The sequence below is a fragment of the Urocitellus parryii genome, chromosome 11 (assembly GCF_045843805.1).
Source record: "Urocitellus parryii isolate mUroPar1 chromosome 11, mUroPar1.hap1, whole genome shotgun sequence".
NCBI classification, from domain to species: domain Eukaryota; kingdom Metazoa; phylum Chordata; class Mammalia; order Rodentia; family Sciuridae; genus Urocitellus; species Urocitellus parryii.
Genome location: NC_135541.1, coordinates 25,661,434 through 25,685,270, shown reverse-complemented (window position 1 = coordinate 25,685,270; position 23,837 = coordinate 25,661,434). Strand labels below are relative to the sequence as shown.

At 53.8% G+C, this 23,837-nt stretch overlaps 1 protein-coding gene across 3 annotated transcripts in view; it reads right to left on the bottom strand.

Moving 5' to 3' along the window:
* Window positions 1-23,837, bottom strand: part of Kcnq4 (potassium voltage-gated channel subfamily Q member 4) — a 52,268-nt gene that overhangs the window by 10,562 nt on the left and 17,869 nt on the right. The window contains exons 2-9 of one of the 3 annotated variants that reach the window (XM_026412919.2): window positions 11,776-11,866; window positions 10,993-11,119; window positions 10,620-10,795; window positions 9,830-9,955; window positions 9,295-9,405; window positions 9,009-9,104; window positions 6,965-7,053; window positions 5,165-5,326 (exon numbers count right to left, since the gene is read on the bottom strand). In XM_026412919.2, coding sequence (XP_026268704.2) covers window positions 5,165-5,326; window positions 6,965-7,053; window positions 9,009-9,104; window positions 9,295-9,405; window positions 9,830-9,955; window positions 10,620-10,795; window positions 10,993-11,119; window positions 11,776-11,866 — 978 coding nt within the window. Of the gene's footprint in view, window positions 1-4,748; window positions 4,794-5,164; window positions 5,327-6,964; window positions 7,054-9,008; window positions 9,105-9,294; window positions 9,406-9,829; window positions 9,956-10,619; window positions 10,796-10,992; window positions 11,120-11,775; window positions 11,867-23,837 lie in introns of all 3 variants that reach the window. The other 2 variants (XM_077791498.1, XM_026412918.2) reach the window with 2 other exon arrangements.

Sequence of the window (23,837 nt, the reverse complement as noted above, 5' to 3'; positions counted from 1 at the left end):
GGGAGGGGCCTCTGCCCAGAGGGAAGAGGTTAAAGGTCAGGTATTGGAGCCCTTAGGATATCAGAAGGGAAGGTCAGGCCCCAGGGTCCCCTCGACACATCCCAAAGATTCCAACCGAAGTTTGAGGTTGGCTTTCCCAAACTTTCCCCTGCAGAGCCATTCCTGCGGGCTCTCCTCATGCTGGCAAGCACCCCACCACCCTGCCCATCCGTGCAACCCCTGCCCCTGTCCTCCACTCCTCCAAGCTGGAGAGGAAGAGAGAAGGCTGGAGAAGGCCCTGAGCTCCAGTCAAGGGCCTGGAACTCTGGATTGCTGCACCCAGCACATCAGGCACCAATGGCGTTCTGGGGAAGGGAGGGGTGACCTCCCTATCTCAAGAAGTGTGCAAAAAAGCTGAGTGTGCACTCCGCAGAACTTTTGGAGGAAGGAGTCTGAGGCTTGCACTAGAGGCCTTGAAAGGTCCCTTTCCAGCTCTGATTCTGTGACGGTGGAGGGAGCTTCCAGCGGGGTTTGTGGGGGTTCTGTAACTTTCCAGCCATCTGAGGCCCTGGGCTCCTCTTTAATGCAAGAAGACAGTTTTACCAGGAGCAGCCCTGGATTCCTGCTCCTTGGGTAGGGCCCAGAAAACAGCTCACGTCAGCCTCTCTGGAGCCTGAAAGCTCAAAGAAAATGGAAAGAAACCTGGCACACAGTGGGCACCAGAGAGCTCCTTCCCTCCCAGTCTCCTCGGAGCACGCAGTGTCCCACCTGCCTGCCTCGGTGCTTTCAGTCCTCTCCGCCACGTCACGCAGTGGCTCTGGTTCTCCATCCCTATTTTACCGATAAGGAAAGAAGTGAAACAACTTGCCCGAGGTCACAGAGCTCCCCTGGGATGGGGCAAGTCCTGAGCCATTTTCTCTGCCTCAGACATTGTGTTCTTTTTCCAGGACAAGTGCTCAGGGTGAGGGCGAGGGCAGTGGTTCTCAACTGGGGCAGTTTCACCCCCCAAGGCACATTTGGCAATGTCTGGAGATACCTGGGGTTGTCACAGCATTGGTGTTCCTGGCATCCAATGGGTAGAAGCCGGAAATGCTGCTAAGCATCCCACAAAGCATGTGTTAGCCCCAAGCAAAAGATCTGTCCAATTCAAAATGTTGAAGGTGCCAAAGTGAACAACTGAGGTCTAAGGGGTCTGTTGGTGCCTAGGAGAAGGATGGGGTGAGCTTGACTGTGGCTGTCCTCAGGAAGTGCCAGTGCTGCCACCAGCTGCCCTCTGACTGCCCTGCTGGACTCAGACCCACTTGCACCAGGAATTTCTTTAGGATTCATCCTCTGCCTGCCAAAGGCAGCCTCCCCACTGTCTGGCTACACATGGCCCCTCTGCTCCAGTCCCCTCCTCAGGGACTAGGCAAACAGTCTCATAGCTGGCCTCTCTGTCCCACTCTTGCCCCTCTGTCCATCCTGCCCACTACAGCCAATCTTGCAGTGGGTCAGATCTAACCTGGAGTCTCTTCAGCTTCACCCTTCAGTGTGTCCCCATTTCCTACAGTCATGGTTCCCAAACTGTTTTTTAAAGTGAGATCTTAACTGCCAAATGTACCAAATTGAATAAGGTCAATTTTGTAGGCGCCAAGCAGTTTGGGCCCGGCTATACTGCATTTATGATCTGCGTCTCAGGCTGGAGTTGGAGCTCAGGGCTAAAGTGCTCCTGGGTTCAATGCCCAGAACAAACAAAACAAAACAAAAAACAATCTGCATTTCATATCTGAGGAAACAGAGGCACAGACAGCTACGTGACTTGCCCACAGACACACGGCCAATGAGTGCAGACCAGACTGTGATGGAGAATCCACATCTCTCAGAAATGCTGCTTTTATACAGAAGCACATGACAGCCAGGGGCTCTGCTCCTCATCTGCTACCACAGACCTTAGGGAAACCAGAGATCCACGAACTCAAGTGTCAGGCAATGCCAACAAGATGAAGCTGCACTGGGGCTTAACCTCAGCCCTGCCTTAACCTCAGCTCTGACATCCCACTCTCAGAACTGACCAAACCGGGCTATGCACTTGTTTCCCATGGCTGTGCTCTTTTGCCAACTTGCCTGGTCCATGTCCCTGCTAACAGCCACCCCTTCCAGGGCTTCCTCTGGGGTAAGCGCCCAACTCAGGCTTCACAGCCCCTCTGCTTCCTCCTCTTATTGCGCTTATTGCACCAAACTGCAGTTACTCTTTGCAACTCTCCAGGGACCATGTTTTATTCATCACTGTGTCCCCAGGGCACACAGCAAGTCCTGGCATGGCAGGTATCATGAATGCAGTGGTGATGCAGCTATATTGGGGATCTGGAGTTAGGGAGGTGCCAGGCCTATCCCCTTCAGTCATCTGCCGCGTTCCAGGCAGACAGTGGGGAGACAAGAAGCTAAACCCAAGGCCCAGCAAAAGTCAGAGTGGGAAAGACCCTCAGAGAGCCTCTAGTTCAATCTGCCCATTCCACATAGGGAAAACTGAGGTCCAAAGAAGGGAAGCAATTTGACCAAAATCACACAGGGGTCAGCGGCAGAGCCAGCGCGCATCCCCAAGGCTCCTGCAAGTGTCCCTTCCAGCACATTGGGCCCACGCCCCAGACCTGGCAGAGGCATCCCCAGGAAGGCAAGGGGCTCATCAGGACCCCGAGGCAGATGGCAGGCGGCAGGCACATGCACCTTGTTCATGGCCCGTCCTGTCCCCCTCTCCAACCCCCAAAGCTGGGGGGATGAGAAAGAGTGGGGGCAGGAGGAGCAGGCGAGGGGGTACCTCGGTCTCCAGCTGGCGTGGATCCGAAAGAAACTCCGTTTATTACTAAACATCTGGCTGGAAAGTTGAGAACAAGACACGAACAGAGGTTAGTGACAAAGGGACAGGTGGGCAGAGCGTGGGGAGTTGCCAGGATGGGGCTGGTTTCTGGTGGCTGGTGGGAAAAAAGGACCCCCACCCAAGTCATCCTCCAGCTCCATCCCCAGAATGCAGAAGTTCTCAGTCTGCATAAGGACCCCCTGGGAGCATTGTGAACACGCAGAATCCTGGGCCTCCTCTCCAATCCAACTCAGCAGGTGTGGAGAGAGGGCCAGGCATTTGCATTTCGGACAAACACCCCACAAGATGCTGATGCAGGCAGTCGGAGACCACACTTTGAGCAACTCAACACAAAATCCTAAAAGGAAATGCCATCCCCTGGCCATCCCCCAAGAAGTCCTGCTTCTTGGAGCTCTACTTCCTGGGAACATGCTTAGTTTGGATCCATCCCCAAGCATCACTGGGGATGTAGCCAACCAGGTGTGTGTATGCATAGGTACATATCTGGAGGCATCCCAACTGCAGTACCTACCCCATTAGACCTAGACAGCCAAGGTTAAGGACAAGACCATTTAGCCTGAGCCTGGGGACTGACCTAGAAGACACAGCTTGGCTCTCTAGGGTCTCTGGGAAGAAGTGACACTCTACCACCATCACCATGAGTTCTAGACACACAGACACTCCAGGACAGACAGACATAAGCTGGGAGTTAGTGATAGCCAAGCCCTCAGCAGTGATCTGTTCCTGGGCTTCAGTGAGTTCAGGGTCCCATAGAAGCCGTTGGGAGTGCTATAGGTGCCAGGCTCCAGGCTCCCCTCCATTCTCATGCCTTCCTATTCAGGCAAGGTGAGACCAGAGTGCCCTAGAAGCTGCAGAGAGCCCATGCTCTTGGCATGATTGTTGGAATGCCAAAACTTTTGAGTTTCTGCCTGTGAATCGCAGTTTGGTAGGGATGGGGATAAGGCTGAAGGGCCTTCAGGCAGTGCTGGAGAATCCAAGTGGTCCTATATCATGAACATTTTTTCCAGGGAGTTCCCAGCCTGGCCTGGCCAGACATACTTCCCTTCCCCTCCCTCCAGTTCCAAACCTGGAGGGGTGCTCTCTCTCTCCCCACTTCCTGTTCAGCCCCTAGCCCAGAAGTGCCCTAAGAACAGGGAAGGGATGCTACCACCGCCCCCCCCCCCGCCCAAAACACTCCATCACTCTATCCTCCAGGAGAAACTCAGAGAACCCAGAGCTCCTAGTCAGCCTAAACATCACTGATTTTCTGCCAGGAACAGAGGACACACAGATCAGGTGGCAGAGGCAAGCTTCCACGGCACCTCTTCCCTGGTCCCTTGTTCTGGGCCTGGGGCTCAGAATTACAGCTAAGGCTCAAAGCCCAGATGCCTATCTGGTTGGTTCAGTGATGATATGTGAAGATGAGGCAAAACAAGGAGATGGGTAAAGGGCAGGGGAAGGTATGAAGGGGACTGAACCCTCGACCTCAAAGCTAAATCTACAGAGGCAGCTGCTTGTCCCCATGCTGTGAGTGAATGGGCTGCCCTTATCCAAACATGTTGGAGCTCCCCCACTTATGAACACATGTCAGGGAAGGCCAAGCATCGTTCTTTCTTGGTTCTTCTTTCAAAATGCAAAAGCTCCGGGAGGGACAGGTCAAGGGGAAAGATACCGTTGTGTGTGGCAAAGAGTACCTCAGTAAGGAAGAAAAGAGAATCCCAGGAGCACCCGCTGGGATTAGCAAAGCTGTGGACAAGGGTTGCATGAGACAAGAGCATTAGTTGCTGGCTGGGTTTACATAGGTCCTACAGCGGTCTTAGTCACAGAGCTCTCTTTCCAGCTGGCATCTGCGACTGCAGGGTCAAGCCCCTCCTAGAGCAACATGCTGGGGAGGGGGTTCCCTGCCCTCACAACCCAGAGTGGTGCCCACGATTACCTGAGCCGTAAGCACCTGTGGCCAGTGGCCTCCTCCTCTCTCCAGCTTCCCGGGAGGGATGGGGGTGCAGGGATGGAAGAGTGAGGGGAACGTGGAACAGAGAAAGAAAGAGGACAATGGCATGAATGGGGGAGGTGACAGGGTAAGATGGTGCGGACATCTCTCCCACTCAGACTCTCGGAGTCCCAGGAAACGAAAAGGTGAGTCCAGCCTGGCCTCTCCAGAGAGGCCCTCAGTCTGTACCTGTCTGGCCATCCGACGACAACTGCCCAGGCCTCATGAAGAGGCCCAGGAGGCCCCCAAACAGGCCCAGACACCGACAGAGTAGCTGGAGGCAGGTCTGAGGGAGGATAAGACAGAGAATGGAAGAAGAGGAGGAGAAGCAAGAGGAGGTGGTGACCCCAGGGGGCCCCTACCTTTCCCCAGGGCAGAAGGAGGCGCTGCCCGGCCGGTGGCAGGTGGCAACGGGCGGGTAGCGGGAGGGCGCTCCATCAGGTACTGGCGCCCGCCGCACCTCCAAGGGCCGTAGGCCCCCATTGCGGGCCCGTTGCACGTGCTCAAACAAGAGGGCCAGCTCTCTGCAGGAGAGGGCACCATCAGCCACAAGCAGGGCCCTGGCACCAACCCCCTCACCTAGTGGGCTCTGAGCTCACCCGCCAGGTCCTGCTCCATAGGGATGCTCACAAACACCCAAGCCAGGCCAGGCCTGACAGGGGTGGAAGATGGAAGACAACGGCTCTCTTCCTCCCTTTCTACACTCAGTTCCTGGGAAATCCTCAGGGACACCAGGTTTGGATGTGCGGACTGGGCACAACTCAAGAGCACCCGCACAAGGTGGCAAATAGGAGCTCAAATTCAGCTGACTCTCTACTCATCGAGGCACAGTGGCACTGTGCCTGCTGGAAGGCCAGCAGCAGCCCTGAAATTCATACCCTCCCGATCTGACTATGGATTTTAGGGAAGACAGACCAAGGATGGAGATTTCACAGGGCAGTTGGCCCAGCTACCCTTTCTTGTGGCGCTCACGCCTGCTGCTGGGTTCCTGGAGACTGAATTTGGGCCTGGAGCTGCCCCCTGACTCTCTAGGCCACTTCCTACCATAAGCCAAAAAAAGTAAAATGCCCCCCTCCACTGTCCCCTGCCTTCCCACCAAAGGGATGAGAAAGCTGAGGCCCAGGGAGCAGCAGAAGGTCCGATAGACCCCAAATCTCCAAACCAGGCTCTGTCCCTCGAACCAAGGGACCCAGACCACCCCACTCCATTTCCCTGCCTCCCTCACACCACTTTCTACCTATCCAGCCCCTGCTCCAACTCCCCACCTCGCCCTAGTCAATAGGGCTGCTCCTGAAAAGGAGGCTTCGTCTAACCTAGCTGCCATCTCTGTCTCCGAGGTGGGAGCTTGCCTCTGCCAGGAAGGGAGATGGGGGTGGGAAGTGTGATGCCCCCTTCTGGGCCCCTCCCGGGAAGCCCACAGGGCTGGGAGGGAGCTGGAACAGGCCAGGTAAGGGCAAGTGGGATCACGCAACAGCTGCTCTTGGAGAACTAATGAGGCAAAAAAGGTGCGCAGAAGCGCTGAGCGCAGCAGCCTGGCCCAGCCTCGCACTCCATGCCCGCCCGCCTGTGGGAGCGTGCCAGATCCACGGTCTTCATTCCTGCCCCAGGGCTGGCCAGGCACCTGGCCACATGCACCTTGGTGATGCTATTAATAATCCTTTGAATGGAGCCACCCCTGTGCAGCCTAGGCTCAGCCAGGGCCAGTGGGAAGACTCTCTTCTGGGTGCTGAGGCCCAGCAGAGTCCAGTCACATATGGGGGCTCAGGGCAGGCCCTGGCACATGTGTTTCTGACCATTCCACACTCTCTTCAACCAGCTGCAATACTCCAGGCTGGTAAGTGCCACCAGTGTCCCCCACTCGAGACTGAAGGGAAATGAGCTGGCTGTGTCACTGGCCTCAGTGGCATCATCAATGGGTGAGTATTCTGACTGTCAGCGCTCCATGAGCTGGGCTCAACCTGTGGGGCAGAGCTGCACCAAGGCCCTGTGTCCTGTGTGCTTCTCAGAGAGAGGATCTTCCAAGCTCTAAGTAAGGTAGAACCTACAGAGCCAGCCCAAAATGCTCCCATGGTCCCCACCTTCCAGGGATGAATCCCAGCCCTTAGTGCTCCCTGGGTATTACTGCCAGCCCCCCACCCACTCCCACCCCCAGAAGGACCTACCTGAAGGATGGGAGGATACTGTCATAGTAGTACCAGGTGGCCGTCAGGTAGGCCCTGCTAGTGTCGGTGGAGTACAGGCGCCATGCAGCCTGGGGATATGTGGAAGAAATGGGGCATCAGTGAGGTCTCTCAGCCCCCACCAGCCCTCTGCCCCTGAAGGAACCTAGTCCTTAGCCAGCCAAGGGTAGGCAAAGCCAGAGGCCAGTCCCAACTCTATAGCCACCAGCAAGGCCAACCTAGAAATTGAGGCCTAGAGAGAAACGACTTGCCCAAGATGGCCCAGAAGATCCACATGAGTCAAGGACCCTGGAGCAAAGGGGTAAGACCAGGGGTTTTATCATCAGGCAGATGTGGGTTTCCAATCTCAGTTCTACCCCTTTCAAGTGTTGACAAACTAAATGAAGTTCCAGAACCTCAGTATTCTCCCCTGTAGAGCAAATCAGTTACTACTTACCTAACAGCATGCTGTGAGCATGTTTGTCTATCCAATGCAAAGCTTAATGCCAGGTACCCCTGTTAAACCTTCCTGTTAACTCCCTTCTTCACATCTGATAAATATCTATTTATTGCGTGTTCAATTAATGGCACCGATCTCAGAGCCAAGTAGAGTATCTGGCACTTATAGGTGTCCCACAAATGTTTGGAGAATGAATGCTGACTGCTAACAGCAACTCCACTCTATCTTTCCTAGCTGCCTGTCTCTAGGAACTGAGAAAGGGGTTGCTGAGGAATGCTGAGGGGTTGGTTGGAGGAAAGAGCATCACCCACCAGCCCTTCAGCTTCCATGGACTTGCAGGACTTCCTTCATAGCAGGAGGAAAGAAGGTCGGACAAGAGGAAGGCTTTGAGATATGGAGAAGAGCCAAGGAGAGACTGAGTGGGATGATCAGCCAAGGCAAGGAGACATGGAAGCTGCTAGGCAGGACAAGGCAGAATTGGGCCCTGTATACCCCCTTTCTCTGGGTGCCTCTTGTCCTTACGGGGTTGCCACTGTTGACCTCACCGGCCAGGCGCCTTCCAAAGACAGAAATATTTTTACTTCCTGCTTGCCTAGGCCCCTGGCATGGGCTGGAGAGCAGCTGCCAGAGCTGTCTCATTAATTATGGGCACTACAATACCAGCTGTCTCTCGGCACGAACAGTGCCAGCCGCCTGCCCCTACAATGCCCCTCAGAAGGCCAGCTCCCAAGGGACAGTGGCCATTGTGCCCTGAGGGACACTATGAAGAAAAGCCTGGGCTGGTGGCTGGAGATAGCGGGGATGGGGAGAGGGGGTTTCACCTGGGTAAAAGAAATAAGGAGGGGCTGAGTCAGACTTGGGTTTGGGGGTCAGAGGGTGGCGTGGGGGGAGCATGCATAGGTGGGCTGCGTCAGTATTCCCCAAACCATTTCCTGCACAGAGTTCTCCTGCACACACTTCTGACTGGAGAGAAGCCAATGCCTAATCACACGGTCACAGAAAATAAAGCCCTGGCCTCATCCCACAGCCACTCAGATCACCCATCACTGAGGGCAACGAAGACCACATGCTCCTGGCTTCCCACCCACTCCTCTGGCTGCTCCTCCTCTGTCTCCTTGGCAGGCTCCTTTTCTGCCTGGCCACTAAATATTGGAGCTCTCAAAAGCCTAGACTTGAACCAAAACCTCTTCATTCGTGTGGCTTCTTGTGGAATGCCTGAATGAATGAGCCCAGAGTGCTGCCGCCGATGACTGCACAGCTCAAGGGCAGCAGAGCTGGGTCTTCACAGGAGCCTGTCCAGACCCCATCTACCCAGGCGGCACAGAGCTGGGGCCAGAGTTGGCAATGGCGCAACTCTAGTGAGCACCAAACTGGGCATTTGGTGCTGGGGAAAGTTTATGAATCTGTCAACATCCCAGCTCTGTCTATGCCTTGCCATGTGACCCTAGAAAAGCCACATCCCTCTCTGAGCTTCAAAGTGGAGTTGTAGTTGTGAGGCTGGGCCACATGGATTGGCACACAGAGGCCAACACACCAAGTGGGTGCGTCATAGGGCCTGTGCCACAGGGCCTCCTGGGTGTCATTTACCTGAATGAGGTTGGCTGCTGGCATCCTCCGCTTCTCGAAATGCTTCTGCCGGTGCTGTTCCTGGACCTTCAGGGCAAAGCCGGAGCCGAGAATGCCCTAAGGAGATAAAGGAGGGTTGGGGGAATGTGGGGAGGGGAGATAACCAGGGTATCCCTATCCCTGCCCATCTGACTAGGCGTTGGCTTCTCTCCAGTCAGTACCCGAGGCTGCCTGGGCAAATCTGTGATTTGTACTGAGAAAGTCTTGCCCTCATCCTCCCCCACCAACACAGCAGAACAGAACTCACGGCAGGCAGGGCAAAGAAAGAGATGCCCAGTAAGGCGAAGCCAGCAGCCAAGACCCTGCCCAGCCATGTATGTGGTGTCTTGTCTCCATAGCCGATGGTTGTCAGTGTAATCTGGAGATACAAATGGTTATCCACGAGACGGATCACAGATGCCATCCACAAGAAGTTGTTGGGGGCACAGACAGGTGGAAGACTGGTCACAAGGAAAGGGTTCTCTCCCCCCATCCCCAGATATTTTCTACAGGGGTTGTTGACAAGGACTTTTCAAGGGGGCAGTAGGAGCGTACCTAATTCCTCTCCAGTGCTGGACACAAAGGCTCGGGGACGGGCAGGGGGCTAATGGGAACATAGGGCAATCCACCAGAGTAGGTTGGGGGACAGAGTGGCATAGGGGCTGGTCAAAGGGGGTCCCAGCTCTAGTTCTAGAAGGTGGCAAAGGGCCTGGTCAACCCTCAGGGGCAGAATGGACAGGTCTCAGGAAGTTTCTGGGGAGAGTCCCAAGGAGAAGAGCAGCCCTGCCCAGACCCTTACTCACCGTCCCCCACCAGAGCGAGTCGGCATAGGAGGAGAAGTCAGAGTTGGCATCCTTCTCCGCCAGATAGACGAGGAAGGAGGCAAAGATGAGCACCAGGAACCCGATGTACCAGGCAGTGATCAGCTCCTGCCAGGCAGGTGAAGGGACATGAGGAGCTGTGCCTACCAGAGGGGCAGGGGGGTTCCCTATGGCCTATGGACCATGTTCTGAAAGGGGATAAAAGTACCCAATCTCACCAACCCCTGTCAGTGGCTCTTCTCCATTTCCTTTCTCAGCTCTTTACTTCAAGGAAACCCTGCCTCACCTGGAAACCACCAGGACCCCAGGCCTGCTCTTGACCTGCCCGGTTCCAGGCTCGTACCTCCACCTCCACCTCCACCTCCACCTCCACCTTGTCCCTTTGCTTTGCCCCCCAACACTACTTTCAGGCTTGGGGACCTACATTCTAGTCCCTTCCCAGCCCCACCCTCAGGCCCCACCCCAGCTCTCCAAGTGGCAGTGAGAACTGTCCCTTTAAACTCAGAAGCTTTCAAGTGACACCCTCAAACCCGGCTTCACGCCCTGACTCCTAGGCCCGGCTGACGCCCAGCTCACGCCCAGCTCCAGCCCCTACTTGCCCCACCCTGTAGGCCCTGCCTCTAGCTTAGGTCCTGTCCCCAGCCCCACCCTGCCAGGCTTCCAATCTCCATGCCCACCCTGTCCATAGTCTCCCTTTCCCCAGCCCGGGGCTCCCCTCAGGGCCGTCCCTCTGCCCCAACTCAGCCTCGCCCTCCGGCTTGCCCAGCCTCACCTTGCTATGTGCGTAGACCACGGAGCCCAGCAGCTTCCAGGTGCCACCACGTCGGTCCATGCGCACCATGCGCAGGATCTGCAAGAAGCGCATGCTGCGCAACGCAGACGTGGCAAAGATGTTGCCCTGTGTGCCCGCGGCGATGACGGCCACAGAGGCCACGAAAACGATGAAGTCTGCGGGGCAGGGGGTGGCAAGGTCACCAGTAGGGCTGCGACAGGACCCAGGGTCTCCTGGGGCTGTGAGGAGGTGGCAGATTGGGATGGTCTGCCTAGTCAGTGTCAGTAACCAGGGCCAGGGTTAGGGACGGGGTCAAGGTGTCAACCCTGGGGCCTGAGGTTGGGAGTCAGGCGAATCAAGGAAAGCCTTATACCGATGACACAGAAGGGTTTTCTGGCGAAACGGAGGCGGCCCTGCCATCCTCGATAGCGGCAGCAGCAGCCCGCCGACCAGACGCGGATGATGTACTCCAGGCCGAAGACCACGATCATCACGAACTCCTGCGGGATCAGGGCCTCAGTTCTGCTGCCCACTCTCCAGGTCAGAGACTGGCCCAGCCTGAGTCCTGCATTAGGAGCGCCAGCACCCTCTACCAGACCCCTCCACCCGAGCCCTCCACCCGGCCCCTCCAGTGGACCCCTCTCCGTTCTTATATGGGCTAGGACTTAAGGGGATTCCAGAAAGGAAGTGACCACTTCTACTTTCTCTAAGAAAACTGAAAGGCGGAGCCTGTCCTCCCCTTTCTGCCACCAGAAGCTGCGGGGATTTTTCTATCCCTCAGTCTTGCTTCCCCTCCCAAACATCCCAGAATCCTTAGCTCTACCTGGCTGAAATAAGGGGGCTATCCATTAGCTGTCTCCCCGCAAGGGGTGTTAGTTTGGTGCCTTTTGTTTAGGCAGAGGTGGAGTTACCGACTTGTCCTGATAAGGGTGGAGCCTACTCATCCTGTCACTATTGGGCCCATCATAAGGCCTCCATAGAAGCAGGAGGTCCTCCTACACCAGCTAAATGGAGGATGATACCCAGAGAGGGGTAGTAACTACCAACTAAGGGAACTCAGCACAGGAATCTGCTCTCCAACTCAAAGTCTAGAAGCCTCTCACTACCTCAGCTCTCAGCCCACAGCCTCCCTCAGACAGCGACTCCCAGCACTTACCAAGATGAGGAGACACTCATTGGCAAATTCCTGGTGCTCCTGAATAGTGGACAGCACGGACAGCACCAGGCAGCTGAAGACCAGCAAGAATCTGCAATTGCAGCATGAAGGGAACGGTTAGATAGCTGGGAGGACAGGACAGCAGAAGAGCCTCTGGTAGAAGGCTGCAGAATCATGGGAGGAGGGAAGCATTGGTGGGCTCTGTGCTGGGCACCAAAGGCAGCAGCCCCCAAGCTCCAAGCCACCAAGCTCACAGACACCTCATGATTCTCTCAACTGCACCCAGTATAGCTGTGTCACCAAGAGATGGTCACTCAGCTGAGTGGCAGTATTGTCTAAATTGGCAGTGGAAACACATAGGCTCCCGTGTTCCTCCATGCTCATTGATCCACAAGCCGTGGATTGGATTGGTTTTAAGGTTGTCTTGAGAGAAATGTCCCAGAGGTCATCCAGGGTCTCAGGGAAGGTCAGCACTGAGGGAGGAACCACCTTCCCCAGGCACTCCAAAGAAGTCAGAGCATGGCTTCATCGGCAGAATGGGGACAACTGGCCCTGTTCTCATCAGCTCCTTTGGAATTAAATGAGATGGCTACAGAAGGAAAGAGATTAGGAAGGATGCAGAGAAGGATACAGAGAGGGGAATCAGGCAGTGAAGAGGTGGGTTATAGAGACCTGCAACTCCTCTGTGTGCCGTGGGAAGATACCAAGTGGCCCAGAACCAGATGTTTAGAAATGGCAGGAAATTCAGCTAGGCGTGATGGCACACACCTGTCATCTCAGCAACTCAGGAAGCTGAGACAGGAGAATCACAAGTTTGAGGCTAGTCTGGGCAATTTAGTGAGACCCTGTCTCAAAAATAAAAAAACAAAAAGGTCTGGGAGCCAAGTGCGGTGGTGCACGCCTATAATCCCATTGGCTTGGGAGGCTGAGACAGGAGAATTGCGAGTTCAAAGCCAGCCTCAGCAATTTAGCAAGGCCCTAAGCAACTCAGTGAGACCCTGTCTCTAAAATACAAAAAAGGGCTGGGAATGTGGTTCTGTGCTTAAGTGGCTCTGAGTTCAATTTCCAGTGCCAAAAAAAAAAAAAAAAAGGTGCAGGGGACAGAGGGGCTGGGGATGTGGTTCAGAAGTAGAGCACCAACCCTGGGTACCATCCTTAGTACCAGGAAGAAGGGCGAAAGAAGAAAGGAAGGGAACTTTAGAACCAAACTCATCCAACACTTCCTCAATTACACACATGAAGACACTGAGGCCCAGAGATGGAAAGGATTCACCTGGGTCATCCAGTATTGCCAGGACAGAGCTTAGAGCCAGGGTTCCCAACTTCCCAGTGGAAGGGAAGGGAGAAAGCCATGGGCATGTGCCTTGAAGAGCCTGTGCACACAGGAGGGAGACCAGGATGAAAGGGCGGGGCTACAGGAGCAGCAAAGAAGACCCAGGCTAGACTCCAGACAGCCCTCTTTGGGACAAGGATAGGCGAAACATGCCTGTGCCCTGGAAGAGGCTCCAGGGGGCACGGACTTCACTGAAAATATATTCCTTGTAGATTCATCCACCAACCTTTCCCACATGGCCCCAGAGTCCCCACTTCTGCACCACTGCTGACACTGCAAACAGCTCACCAGCTGAGCCTCCCTGCACCCTTTACCTGTCACAAACACAACCTGCTCTATGGAGCCTGGGATCCCACATGCCTGGTTCCCTCTTCAAAACTCCCTCCTCCCTGTGCTTGTCTCCTTCTATGTGACCCAAGTCACTTTCTGCATGGTTTTATTTGTGTTCAGGTTTCATGTGGCAAGGGCATGGGCGTGAAGTCAAATCCTATCTGAGAGCCAGTCTCCCTATCTGTTGAGGGAGGAAAAATAGGTATAGGGCACGGCTCTGCCGGGCCCCATTATATCTTCTTAGAGGGCAGGATCTGGGGCTGCATCCCAGCAGATGCTAGGGTTGAGAAGGCAAGTGGCAGATGTCCATAAAGGGCTTTGGATGAATGAGAGAGAAGGAAGCCTCCTTGGCCAGTTCCGGCCAAGAGCCAAATCAGCAAAGACACAGGGAGGGGAAGGAGCACTGGCTCCTCAGATCCAGTCATTAGCCACAGCCACGGCTGGGCTGGTGGCTGGGTGGTGATTGCAGCTGACACAGGGTTTGGGACAGGAAGGGCCCTCCTCTGGAAAGGGTGGCTGCCAAACCTTTATGGGCCTTCACTCTGGCCCTCAGCAGAAATCCTTCTGCCTCTTTCTCAGCTGCCCGGGAGCCTTAGTAGCGGGGCCCTGGGGACTTCCTACTGAAGCTGTTTCAAAATTCTTTTCCTCAACATTTTTCTTGCCATGTCAATAGTTACACATCTTCAAATGTCCACAATAGGTTAAGTGAAAAAAGCCAATTACAAAACTTCAAAGCAGGACTGGGGATGTGGCTCAAGCGGTAGCATGCTCGCCTGGCATGCATGCGGCCCGGGTTCGATCCTCAGCACCACATACAAACAAAGATGTTGTGTCCACCGAAAACTAAGAAAAATAAACATTAAAAAATTCTCTCTCTCACTCTCTCTTTAAAAAAAAAAAACTTCAAAGCAATGTGATCCCAATGTTTAAAATGTAGATGCTTTTTTTTTTTTAAAGAGAGAGTGAGAGAGGAGAGAGAGAGAGAGAGAGAGAGAGAGAGAGAGAGAGAGAGAGAGAGAGAATTTTTAATATTTATTTTTTTTTAGTTCTCGGCAGACACAACATCTTTGTTGGTATGTGGTGCTGAGGATCGAACCCGGGCCGCACGCATGCCAGGCGATGTAGATGCTTTTTATATACGTACCAAAAGTCAGCAGGGCTTATTTTTTGGTGGCAAAATTAAGTGATTGGGGCTTTAGTTTGCTTTTTGCTTATTTCCTAATTTTTAAAAAACTTTTTAAGAACATGGGTTTCTTGGGTAATAACAGCAAACTAATATTTATTTAAAATCCATTTGCTTTAAAATAAAACCAGGAATTCTGTCCCCCTCCCTTACTACAGTGGCCTTTGCCCTTAGCAGGCATGAGGATATGGTATGGTAGCCCCTCCTAGGAATCCAGCTCACGTGTTCACCTGCCTACTTGACTTCTCTTCCTGGATGTCTGGTGGTTTCTAAAACAGAACATGCCCCCCCCACAAAAAAAATACTTCTCCATGTATCCATAAACCTTCCATCTTGGTAACAGCACACAGGGGCTCAGGCAGACTGAGTTATCTTTGATTCTTCCTGTCCTTTTCCCTGTACATTCCTGCTCTGTAATAAATTCTGTTAGTTCCACCTTTGGAACATATTCATAGCCAAGTGTCACTGTCCTGACTGAGCCACCATCACCTGGCTCCTGCCTCTACTCCCATTTCACATAACCCACCCCCTTCAAAGCAGCCAGAGTGATCTTCATACAAGACAAACCATTGCTGTCCTCAAAATGTCCCATTCTTCTCTGGGATTATCCCTGGAAGGACAGGTGGTGGGAGGCTGAAGAGGCAGGGATCTAATAGGTGAGGGAAATGACAGGAATCGCACAGCAGGAAAGAGGTTGTCACCTAAGTCTCTGAACTATATTCCCTCAGAAACATTAATTGTCATCTACGCTCAGTCAGGTTCATTGTAAAACCACAAGTGAATAATCCAGGCCCCAAGACATCAACAAGTATAACCGTGGTGACATGATAGACAAGGCAAGGACAGTGAGCTAAGGGAACTGGGAGGGCCCCAAGAAGACTTCAAGTCAGCCAAAGTGACTAGATAGGGGCAGGATTGCCCCAGACAGAGGAAGTAGCCTGTGCAAGCAACGGAGATGTAGGAGTCTGTGCCCAGGATGACTAGTAGTTCTTCGTGATAGGGACTTAAAATGAAGGGGACAGTGAGGAAGCCATAAAGGGTCAGATCCTCTAGTGCACCCTCAGGCATCTGAACATCATCCTAAAGGCAATAGGGAGCCACTGAAGAATTTGAAAAGGGGGAATGACACAGTCTGATTTGTGTTTCAGGACCACCACACGGGGGCAGTGTGGAGCGCGGGGCTGATCAGGAAAACTAAGCACAGGGCTTCACAATAAGGCAGCTGACAGATGATGGTGACCTTGACCAGGGTGGTGGCGACAGGGAATAGAGAGAAGGAGATGGCTTGGAGAAAGCTGTAGGAAGAAGGAGCTGGTTATTAATTAGAAATGGAGCGAGTGAGGGAGAATGGCTCCTCTGTTGTGGTCTAGGGAACCGGACAGACAAAAGTGCTATGGATGAGTGGGAAGCAGGAGGGCCCATGGGGGCCGGTGGAGGGAGGAGTGCCACTGAGAGCCAGTTACAGGGACAGAGAGGGCTGTGGGACAGTGCAGATGTGGGGGACATCAAGGTGGAGGTCACAGAATAACTGAGACAGTCCAACGGGCATGTGGTGAATTTAGCCAAGGCCCTGTGGAGCCAAAGGGAAAAGGGGCCAGACCAGGAAGGCGCACCAGCGATGGGAGGGGAGCCGGGGTGAGGCATCAAAGAGGCCGCGTGAAGCAAATGTTTCAAGAAGGGAGTGGACACGTGTCAAATGCTGCCAGGATGTGAGATAAGGTCTGAAAAATGTCCGTTGGATTTGATGACACGTTGGTTACTACTACCTTGGTCAGGACAGTGCCAGAAGGAGAAGAGGGCCAGAGGAGGAGAGGATGGTAAGAAAGTGGAGGCGATGAGTGAGACGGAACTCTTCAAAGACATCTGACTGCAAAAAGGAGAGGCCGGGTAGCCAAGGAGGAAGGGAGCAGGGAGTCTCCTGAGAGGAGAGCCTCAGAGTGGAAGGGGCCAGGAAACAGGAGCCAGAGCTGCAGGAGAGAGGAGCCAGCAATGGGAAGAAGTCCCCAGGGAAGCTGAGGGCAGAGGACTGGTGCTACCCAGGAAGGCCCTTCCAGCTGCCTCCGAGCAGGCAGGGTGAGGAGACAGAGAGGGTGGGAGAGGGGCTTGCTCCCGGGGGCACCCTGTGAAGAGGAGGCAAGGCCCACCTAGGGAACAGCGAGTGGCAGATCTGAAGAGAAGGAGCTGCTCCGGCCTGGAGAGGGTTCCCATGGGAACACAGGGCCATTATCCCCCAGCAGCGAGGATCAGCTCAACACCTGGAACATCCCAGGAGCTCAACACAAGCATTTTTGTGTTTTGTCTGGTTTTTCTGTTGTTAAGGCTTGATAATCCAGCGAGGAAGCAGCCTGTTTGGCAACAGGAGACACAAGCCCGCCCTGAGGCCAAAGTATCTGCACATGCAGGCCCTGCCCCTTGCTTCCTCCAGAGCTTCCTTCCTCCTTTCCCTCACCCTATACCAAGCCTTGCCAGTGTCTGGGGCCTGCCAGCCACCAGCTGGCTCCCTGGCTTCTGCCTGTGGCTTGGGGAGTGTGTGACTCCCTCCTTGCTCCCCAGACCAGGGTCCCAATAGCAGGCTTCTGTCTTCCCTCAGCTGGAGGACTCTTGAGCCAGTCTGTCGCCACTCAACCAAGGTTCCTGAGGGCAAAGGCCATGAGCCCCACCACCTGCCTGCAGCAAGGGACTTCTTGAATCCCAAACCAGAGCTGATACTGAAGAAGGGACTTAGCCAGACTTGACAGACACTTCCTGACAACAGGGTACAGGGTGGCCTAGGGGCCCCCCAGTTCTCTGGGGAGAGCGGGACCTTCCTTTCTCGTGAAGGGGGATAAGGGGAGGGGCAGTCAGCTGGCCTCAGAGCGAGGCTCTTTCCAAGAATCCTCCAGGGCTGGGAGGAGAAGTTTCCCCTGATCCAGCGATTCTAAATATGGCAAAGGGAGCAAGAGCACGTGATCCTCGGCTCCACACCAGGGCTGCTGCTGTGCCGCTGCTTCTCCGGGTCAGAGGCCTGAGTTGGGGCTCGGGGCTGAGATGAGGTCTTGATGGAGCCTCAGTTTCCCTGTCCACAACATGTAAGTGGGGGCCAAGTCAATGACGGCTAAGGTTCCCTCTGCCTGATGACTCTCCAGCAGTGAGGTGGGAGGGAGAGAGTTGGTCCTCAGCTCAGTTCTACTTTCTCTGACGATGTCCCTGGAGGGAGAGCAGCTGCCAGCACATAGTGCAAACTATGAAAAAAAAAAAGTCCCATCTTGGAGGACCAACTAGACAAATGTGTTGCCTATAGCCTGACCCCCTGTAGCTGGCCTCCTTAGAAACAGGCATCCCTGGCTGCGGGCTGACATGCCCAGGCACAGGCTGTATTTCAGCACCACTTTAGCCCTCGATGCCAAGTGCCTTTGTAGTGCACCAACTGCGCAGTGCTGTCCATGGATGGCCCCAAGCCCCTGCCCTGGCTGCCGCTGATTCATCCAGGGCTGGAGAATGACCCAAGAAGTTTCCATCTGTAGGTAGGGCTGAACCAATCAGATGCTTTCTCAGGAACAGAAATAAGAATCTAGCAGAAAGGTGGCAGAGGCGCAGGGACCAATGGCAACAACACCAGCATTTCATCTCCCGCTCTCTATCCCATGAATCCCAGATGTGGTTCCTGCTATGAAGTCTCTGCAACATTCTTCTTTCCTTACCATCTGCCAGTCTTGAATGTGAGTGTGTGAGTGTGTGTGTGTGTGTGTGTGTGTGTGTGTGTGTGTGTGGTGCTGGGGGCTGAACCCAGGGCCTTGCCCATGCTAGGCAAGTGCTCTCCCACTGAGTCGCACCCCAAGGCCACATGTCAGTCTTTCTTGAGCTAGTGTGAGTGACCTCAGTACCCCAGCATGTGGAAGGTGCTGTCTTCTGAACAAGACATTTGGTGAGAGCTATAGTTGGAATGTGGTTTGTCCCCCGGTTGCTCATGTGTTGGGAACTTGGTCCCTAGTGTGCTGATGTTAAGAGATGGTGGATGTAGAAGGGGTGGAGCCTCATGGAGGTTATTAGATCATTGGAGGCATGCACTCAGAAGGGATGAACTAGTTCTCCTTGGACTCCAGACTTTGGCTTGTTGTTCCACCACATGATCTCTCACTCTCACAGTCACTCCTGCAACTGTGACACTATCTACTATGAGGCCTTCACCAGAGTTAAGTCAATGCTGGCACCATGCCCTTGGGCCTCCAGAACTGTGAGCTAAATAAACTTCTATCATTATAAAATACCACCTTGAGTGTTCTGTAATAGTAACAGAAAACAGGCTGATACAATGCAGAACAGCCTCATCCTCTCCCACTTGACCCATCCCCACAACCCTGGCTTGTTCTCCCTGTTTCCTTCTGCCATGCCAGCCAGATTGCCTACTGTACCAGGTTAGTGAACTGAGCAACAGTCAACATAAGCCAAGGACGGAACAAGGAAGAAGCAGAGTCCATCCATCTTTGGGGGGCTAGCCAGGCAGCACTGACTTCTCACACAAGGAACTGTGAGCCCTCCCAATCAGAAGGCCATGAAAGTGAAGAGGAACTAAGGGTTGGAGTGTACGCAGCCAGAATTTCAGAAACCTAAACAAGAGGGCCGGTGGAAATCTTCCCCTAGCTGCACCCAGAACCTCCATATGCATTCTAGTAGCCCAGTTTTACACACTAGGTTTGGCATAAGATTTCATTTGAACAAAGAGCTTTGCTGTTTTGTTTTGTTTTTTTAAGTGTGAAATCTAGCTGGGCATGGTGGCACACCCCTGTAATCCCAGCAACTTGGGAGGCTGAGGCAGGAGGATTGCAAGCCTCAGCAATTTAGACTCTCAGCAATGTAGTGAAACCCTATCTCAAAATAATAAGTCAGAAGGGATAGGGATGTAGCTCAGTGATAAAGCAACCCTGGCTTTAATCCTCAGTAATTTAATCTTAGCATGGTTGCAAGGAAGGCCCTACCCACCCGGCCACCTTATTCTTCACTCCCAGGTACCCAACCTGGAAGCTGATAGTCCACAAGCATCGTTCTAGTCCCTGATCACAGCCAATGAAGCTTTTTTTTCCTCCCCACCTTTTTTTATTTCACCTCCCCACCTTTGTATGCTACTTCTGCCACTAAACTGACTGGGTTAAGGGGAGGCCCTACCTGACACTCTCTTAACCCCCCAACCCCCATCTCTATATTTATTCACCTCCATTACCGAGTACGCCTCAGCATATGAAAGGCTGTTTGAGTGGCTGCCTCCCACAGACCCAAAGATCCTGTCCTTTCCCCCACTGCATGCCCTATGCCTGAGCCAAGTGGGTGATGGGAAGAGATTTCCTGAGACAGGGTGCATCCTCTCATGAGTATCACTCCTTCCCAGAATGCACTGCTGGCCCTAGCTGGTTCTACACCTCAACCCTTCCCAAAGCAGGAGGGATTATGAGGAAACCACACAGCCCAGAGCCATGGAGCATGCACTCACTCATTCCTTCATTCATTTAGCAACCACACACTTAGTGCTCACCCTGGGCCAGGCATAAAAGCTTACAAAGCCCTGTCTTCTTTTTTGGCTGAGGTGGGAAGGAGAGATGGCAAATAAACCAGTAAATGTTCAAATTGTCAGATGACTGTGGAGAAAAATTAAGTGGGAAAGGCGGAAAGTGTGGAAGTGGGGGAGACTATTTTACAGAGTGTGGTCAGGGAAAGCAACTTTGAGAAGGTGGCATTTGAGTAAAGATGGAAGAGGGAATGAGCCATGTGGCACCTGGAGAAGAGTCTCTGAGCAGACAGAAAAGCCAGTGCAAAAGACTTGAGCCATAAAGGTGCCTGGTATATTCCAGAAGGATCAGAAAGGAGCAGTCTCCCAGGTCTGTAAGCAGTGGTGGAGGAGGGGGCGCAGAGAGGCAGTGGAGGTGGAAGCAGAAACCCACTGGCTGCTGAGGACTGGCCTGTACACTAAGAAAGACAGGCAAGTGTGAGCAAGAAGTAGCATGAGATCACCTATATTTGCAGAAGACTGCCCCGGCAGCAGGGGGGAGAACACACTGGGGTGGGGCGGGGTGTTTTCCCCACCTGGAATTGGGAATCTAATGGTACAATCCTAGCAAGAGATGAGGTGACTTGTTCAAGGGGAAGTGGAGGTGGCAAGATGTGATCAGATACTGGCTACATACTGGCACTGAAATTTCCCTTAGAAATCCACAAATCCTCTGCTTTATATGTTACCAAACTGAGTCCCAGAGAGGGACCTGACTTACCTGTGATTTTATGGGAGATTAGAGACAGAGCTGGGCCTCGCCCCTCAGATTTCCCAGTTCCTGAGGTAATGTTTTAATATCTTCTCTTTCCGTGACAAGGACCCAGTCACTTACCCCTCACTCCTACTCCAAAATTCCCCTTGTCCTGGGGCCAAGAGGGACCAGCCCCTGCCCTTTCTGCTGTATGTATAGGGTGGCACTGGGTTCAAGGATTGCTCAGTTTCCCAGCTACTTGAGCTTAGTGGGGGTCAGGGTCACCTCTAAGGAATCTTGTCTTCTTAGAATCAGCAGAACCTGTACAGAGGGGGGAGGAAGGAGGGAAGGGAAGATTCCAAAACAGGGGAAAGAGCTTAGTCTCTGTCGCTTGGTTCTCAGTACTCCCAGAGCTGAGAGTACCAACAAGAGCTGACAGGGTGGAACAAGAGCTTCAGGGAGGGCAGGGCCCCCTGGGGAACTCAGGTGCCAAATAGGAGCCTATCTTGGGAGTTCTGCAGACTCAGCTGCCGAAGACCCCACCCAGTGGGAGGTTTGTGGGTATGAAGCAGGAGGGGAGTCTCAATGACTTCTCTACTAATAAGCAAAGCAACATGCAAACTCACAGGCCACACCTAGGGCAGCTACTCACAGCTGCCCTGAAAGCATACTCCCCATGGGATCCCCAAACCCAGAAAGAGCCAGACTGAACCCAATAAGCCCTGCAAGAAAGGAAAGCCTTGCTGTGTGAGCAACCTTGGGCTAGGTGCTTTGCTTCTCTGGGCTAGTTCCACAGCTAAGATAGAAGAACAGTTGGGCCAGGGGGTTCCTTAAGCTGGAAACTGGACGGGCATCTGCAGACACCCCTCTTCATTTTCCTCAGCATCCTGGTAAAGGGAAGGCTGCCCAGCCTGCAGCTGCAGCAGATCCAGAATCTTCTAAGAGTCAGGAGCCTGCTTGGTGACTCTAAGAGAGGTGTCAGGATTGGGGGCAGCTGAGGGGGAAGCACAAGGTCACAGGCAGAGCTGGGAACCTAGGTCCACAGGTTCACTCTCCTAACTCTGCCAACAGTCAGCTGAAGATGTGAGAAACTGTCTGAGTTTCAGTTCACTAGGAAGGGATTGACTAAGGGTCTCTTAAGGGCCTTGTTTTTCTCTGGTCCATCTGGGCCCGGTCGCTCCAGCTTCCCTCATGGAAAGTGAGGCCTGCACAGCTCCTAAAGCTACCAGTCCTCTGGGACTTCAATGTTCTGAAGTCGCCCGAAGAGTGTCTTTTACATTCCATTTGCATGGAAAGTCTAGATGAACTTCCTTCTCTTCCAAAACTCTCCCATAAGTGAATAATGATATCAAGGAGGAGTCAGGACAGACCGAAGCAGAAATTCCAATGATCCGTTAACCACAGAAGCGGTGGGAATCAGGCAAAGGGGACAAATTGCACCTCTGGTACTGCCTGTACGTATCACGGCCACTAATGGACTTGAACTCAGCTCTGCTTTGGCTGTGGGACTTTGAACAAGTGAACAGTCCCTCTCTGGGACTCAGTTTCTTAGTCTGCCTAATGGTGCCCGTGGTACCGGGTCCTGCAGTCCGGAGGCAGGGGTCTAACCGGAAGACGCCCACGTGCGGCTTGGGTTCACCTCAGGACACAAGAGGCCAACAACCAGGCGGCCTCCTCGGGAGGGGGAGGGCTCCTGAGGGACTCCTCCCCCGGCCAGCCTTCGGCGCGTCTCTGACGCGGGGTCCCTTCCCCCTCTGCCGCGGCGCCGCGACTCCGCGATCCCGGGTCTCGGTATGGGCGGGGCACGCCCGAGGGGCGGGGCGGGCTGGGCGGGCCAGCGCTGGGCGTGGCTCTGGGGACCTGGAGGGGCGGGGCCTCGGCGAGAGCAGACTCCGGGCGCGGGAGGGGCGGCGCTAGGCTCGGGTTTCTTCCCCGCCCGGCCGGCTTCTTTTTCCGTTTCCAAATTAACAATTGAAAACTCGGCGGCCTGAAAGGCGAGCAGCGGGCCAAGCGGAAAGTGTGAAGGAACCGTCGCGTCCCTGAAGCCTGGGGCGGAGCGGGAGGACGCGACACCCCACCCGTCCGCGGCTTGCCCACCCGCCAGGGCTGGGTGCAGAAACCAAGCGCCCCGGGACCCCGAGGTACCAAGGCCCCTGAGTCGAGTCCTGGCCCGGGTCGCAGGACCCAGTGCCCAGGCTCGGGGCAGTGCCAGCTACTGAGGGGACCAAGGGGGAGGGTTAGGGGGACGGGTGCCAGGGCTGGGTTTTCACTCTCAGGCTGAGTGCCCAGGAGGGGCAGGTGCCAGACAGCACATTATATAGCACGGTGCTCAAGAGCTCCCAGTGTCAGGTAGTTTCACGTGTGACCTCATATAAGTCATTTCACTTTACTAAGACTCAGTTTCCTCATTCAGAAAATGAGAGAAAAGATACACCCATATACATCCACCAAATAGAGCTGCATGTGAGGAATAATAATAATAAGATGCATGTGAGAAGATACATGGGGTTGGCTGACAGTGACCACTATAGGTAGCAACTATTATTATCTTGTCTTGATAATGAAATAAATTCTGAATCCTTGTTACCCCTCCAACTCCCACCACAGAACCAAAGTTGCCCATTCATGGGCATTACTGGAGCTGAGCCATCTCTTGCTCCCCTCCCCTCCTTAGGGCCTCCTCAAAGCCCCACTCAGTAGATAAAGAAACCTAGCCTAGCATGTGTGAGGCACTGGGTTTGATTCTCAGCACCACATATAAATAAATAAAATAAAGGTCCATTGACAACTAAAAAAAAATCTTAAAAAAGAAAGAAAGGCCAGCAAGGCTCTGCAGGCCTGTACTCCCAGCAGCTTGGGAGGCTGAAGCAGAAGGATCCCAATTTCAAGGGCAGCTTCAGCAATGTAGCAAAGCCCTAAGCAACTTAGCAAGACCCTGTCTCCAAATACAAAATAAAAAGTGCTGGGGAATATAGCCCAGTGATTAAGTGCCCCTGGGTTCAAT